At 34.0% G+C, this 3,265-nt stretch overlaps 1 protein-coding gene across 1 annotated transcript in view; it reads right to left on the bottom strand.

Annotated features, from left to right (window-relative positions):
- The window catches only part of LOC124232164 (glutamine and serine-rich protein 1-like), a 5,639-nt gene extending 2,435 nt beyond the window's left edge, over nucleotides 1-3,204 (bottom strand). Inside the window, exon 1 of the mRNA XM_046649120.1 lies at nucleotides 2,485-3,204. Within this exon, the coding sequence (XP_046505076.1) occupies nucleotides 2,485-2,544 (60 nt within the window). The 5' untranslated portion in view covers nucleotides 2,545-3,204. The remainder of the gene's footprint in view (nucleotides 1-2,484) is intronic.
- Between the last annotated feature and the right edge of the window lie 61 nt (nucleotides 3,205-3,265).

Here is a 3,265-nt window from a genome sequence, read left to right as displayed (position 1 = left end):
TCTTAAATTATTTGTGCTTTTATTACATAGTTTGGTGCTTTCCATATAAAACATGCCCAGGTTTGAAAACTTTTGGACCCTGAATTACTATTTACAACAAATGGAACTTAAAGACAAAATAAGGATTCCAGATTTGGAAATAATGAACACCAGGTCAATGGAGATGAAAAGAGAATATTTAAATAATCTTTCTAATAAGCACAAGATGACTGGGAGTACATGGATTTCAAATGAAAACAGAACTTCAAAAGGCTTTAGGATTCCTAAAATTACCAAGATCATCATGGAAAATGGTGCTAATCATTTCCAAAAAATAGAAAATCTTTTCTAATATACTGTTTGTAATATTTTACATCAAATCATTCTAACTTTCAATAATGTATATTTTGGCTTTGAAATGCAAGTTACTATAAATAAAAATTATCAAAATTAATAAGTATAATTTCAAAATTAGAAATTTTTTCTGTGAAATAAGAACATGAAAACTAATTTTTCAGTTTTCATCATAAACTATTGCATAAGTTTTAAATATCTACTGAGTCCATTAAATTCCAAGTGGTGGCTTTATTTTAATGCAAGTTACCAGAGAACTGGTTTGACATTCTAAAAACAGTTAGCCCAAACTGGTCATTTTTAAGATTTAGAAAATTTTTAGAAAACACCCATCTAACAACATCCTATTGTCTGAAGAAAACATGACATTTCCCAAAGGGCTGTTTCGTTTGAAGACAGCAGTTAAGCAGAAAATACTGGACTGGGAGTCAGTAGACCAAATTCTTAGTACTGGGCTTCTTACTAGCTTCTGACTTTTTCTCAGCAAGTGCATGTCAGTGAATAATATAGGACTACCAGCAGAGCTTGGGGTCACCTAGCAAAAACGAAGTCAAGTTTCACTTTTATGTGGAGTTCAGATAAAATAGGGATGTGAAAAAGCTATACAAATTACACAAAGGAGTTGAAAACATGTCCATGCAAAAGCCTGCACACGATGCGTATAGTAGCTTTCCTGATAAAATTGCCAGGATTGGGGAGCAACCAAGATGTCTTTCAGTGGGAGAATAGATACATTGTTATCTATCCAGACAATGGAATATTATTCAGTGCTAAAAAGAAATGAGCCATCAAGCCATGAAAAAACACCGCAGGGGCCGGCCTAGTGGCCAAGTGGCTAAGTTCGCGCACTCCACTTCGGTGGCCCAGGATCCTGGGTGCAAACATGGCACTGCTCATCAGGCCATGCTGAAGCAGCGTCCCACATAGCACAACCAGAAGGACCTAGAACTAGAATGTACAACTATGTACTGGGGGGCTTTGGGGAGAAAAAGAAGAAAAAAACAAAAAAGAAGAAGAAGATTGGCAACAATTGTTAGCTCAGGTGTCAATCTCTAAAAAAGAAAAGACAAGACATGGCAGAACCTTAAATGCATATTACTAAGTGAAAGAAACCAATTTGAAAAGGCTACACACTGTCTGATTCCAACTGTATGACATTCTAGAAATGATAAAACTATGGAGATAGTGAAAAGATCGGTGGTTGCCAAAGGTAGGAGGGAGGGAGCGATGAGTAGGCGGAGCACAGAGGATGTTCAGGGCAATGAAACTACTCTGTATGAGACCATAATGATACACACATGTCATTGTACATTTGTCCAAACCCTTAAAATGTACAACAGCAAGAGTGAACCATAAGAGATGCTGATAACGGGGAAAGTTGTTCATGTGTGGGGATGGGGTATATGGGAACTCTCTGTACTTTCTGCTCAATTTTGCTGTGAACCTAAAACTCCTCTAAAACTGAAGTCTATTTAAAAAAAAAAACTATACAAATGGATAAAAAAACTTCTCCCAAGCTAGATATAATCAAATGATTCCAGGTGTTGTATGTTATACTTTGAATAAGCTGGAAATTTTCTGACTACTAAGTAGCTTCTATCACAATTTTTCTGAGTTTACATTAGCTTATTGTTGTTCTATATTTCTGATAACACCAAAACCAATTTGTAGTGCCAAGATAAATCAACGGATACACACATATCCCCTATTATGTGACAATTAATTTTTGCTCAGATATTGAGTAAAGCACGCAAGTAAAGGGAATGTTAACAACTGTGCTAGACCAATTCTCATTACAGGTGAAATGAGAAAATTTTTAAAAGGTTTAGAAGAAAAACAAGGTTGGAATACAGTAGTTTAAAGCAAGTACTTTTGAAAACATTTGGAAATTATTATATAGAAGGAAAACTAGAAAAATATAAAAGCCTGAAAAATGAATTTAAGCAGAAAAAAGCAAATGATTAACACTAAGAATGTGCTTAATACAATAAAAAGACAAGCTAAACAGACTCACAATGAATAAAAATCAAATTTTTTGTTGGTTGAAAATTTTATGAAACTGAAAATGACTTTCATAAATTTTCCATCCTATTACGCTTAAGACTATGATTGGCCACTGAGTTTTGCTAATAAATCATCTGAAGGAAATACCTTGAATGACTGATCCAAGTGGAGATTCAAAAGAAGTCTCTTTCGATTATCATTCAGCATGCTATCTATTTTTTCATATGAGGCAAAAGTAGCTCATCTAAAACAAGATAAAAATTTATTGGAATAGGATAAACTATCAACAGAAAAGCTTGTTAAAAATCTGTCTTTGTCTCAAAACATTATTAAGACCTTAGCTGAGTGAGAAAGCAGCAGCGCAGTGTGTGGACAGGATGAAAGCCCTGCGTTCTAACCTGTCCTTGCCTCTAGAATTAACTGACACACGACATGACCAGTGGGCAACTGCCTAATTTCTCCAGATCTCATTTACCATCTGAACAGTAAGAGTATTACAGGATATTAATTTATCTAACATTATAAAATTTTATAAAATACTAAGTATGATATTCTTAATTCACTACAGTTTAAGGAGAAGAAAAATGATCAAAATCCAGTGTGAAAAATACAAGGGAAGAGTCAAAAGAGTTATTTCAGAGAAGGAAACTAAAAGTATGACAAAGATCCTACTCAAAGCTTTGTGCTTTCTTTGTCACCCCTGAAACTTTAAGCTCGTTTGAGAAAAGCCCTTCCAGAGTGTAAAGTTAATTACTTTTGGTGCTGTATTAAAGACTTTAGAATACAGACTGTTTCTTAATTTATCAGCATAACAACATATTTTTATAATACTAATGACTTTTCTGAAAATGTATATATAATCCTCAGAATCTGGTTACTGGTTTCATAGTTCAATAAAATGTTTGGAATACAAACACAAGCACAGTGA

This window comes from Equus quagga, unplaced genomic scaffold (genome assembly GCF_021613505.1).
Source record: "Equus quagga isolate Etosha38 unplaced genomic scaffold, UCLA_HA_Equagga_1.0 HiC_scaffold_2901_RagTag, whole genome shotgun sequence".
NCBI classification, from domain to species: domain Eukaryota; kingdom Metazoa; phylum Chordata; class Mammalia; order Perissodactyla; family Equidae; genus Equus; species Equus quagga.
Note: the sequence above shows the minus strand (reverse complement) of the source record. Positions and strands in the feature narration are given on the sequence as shown.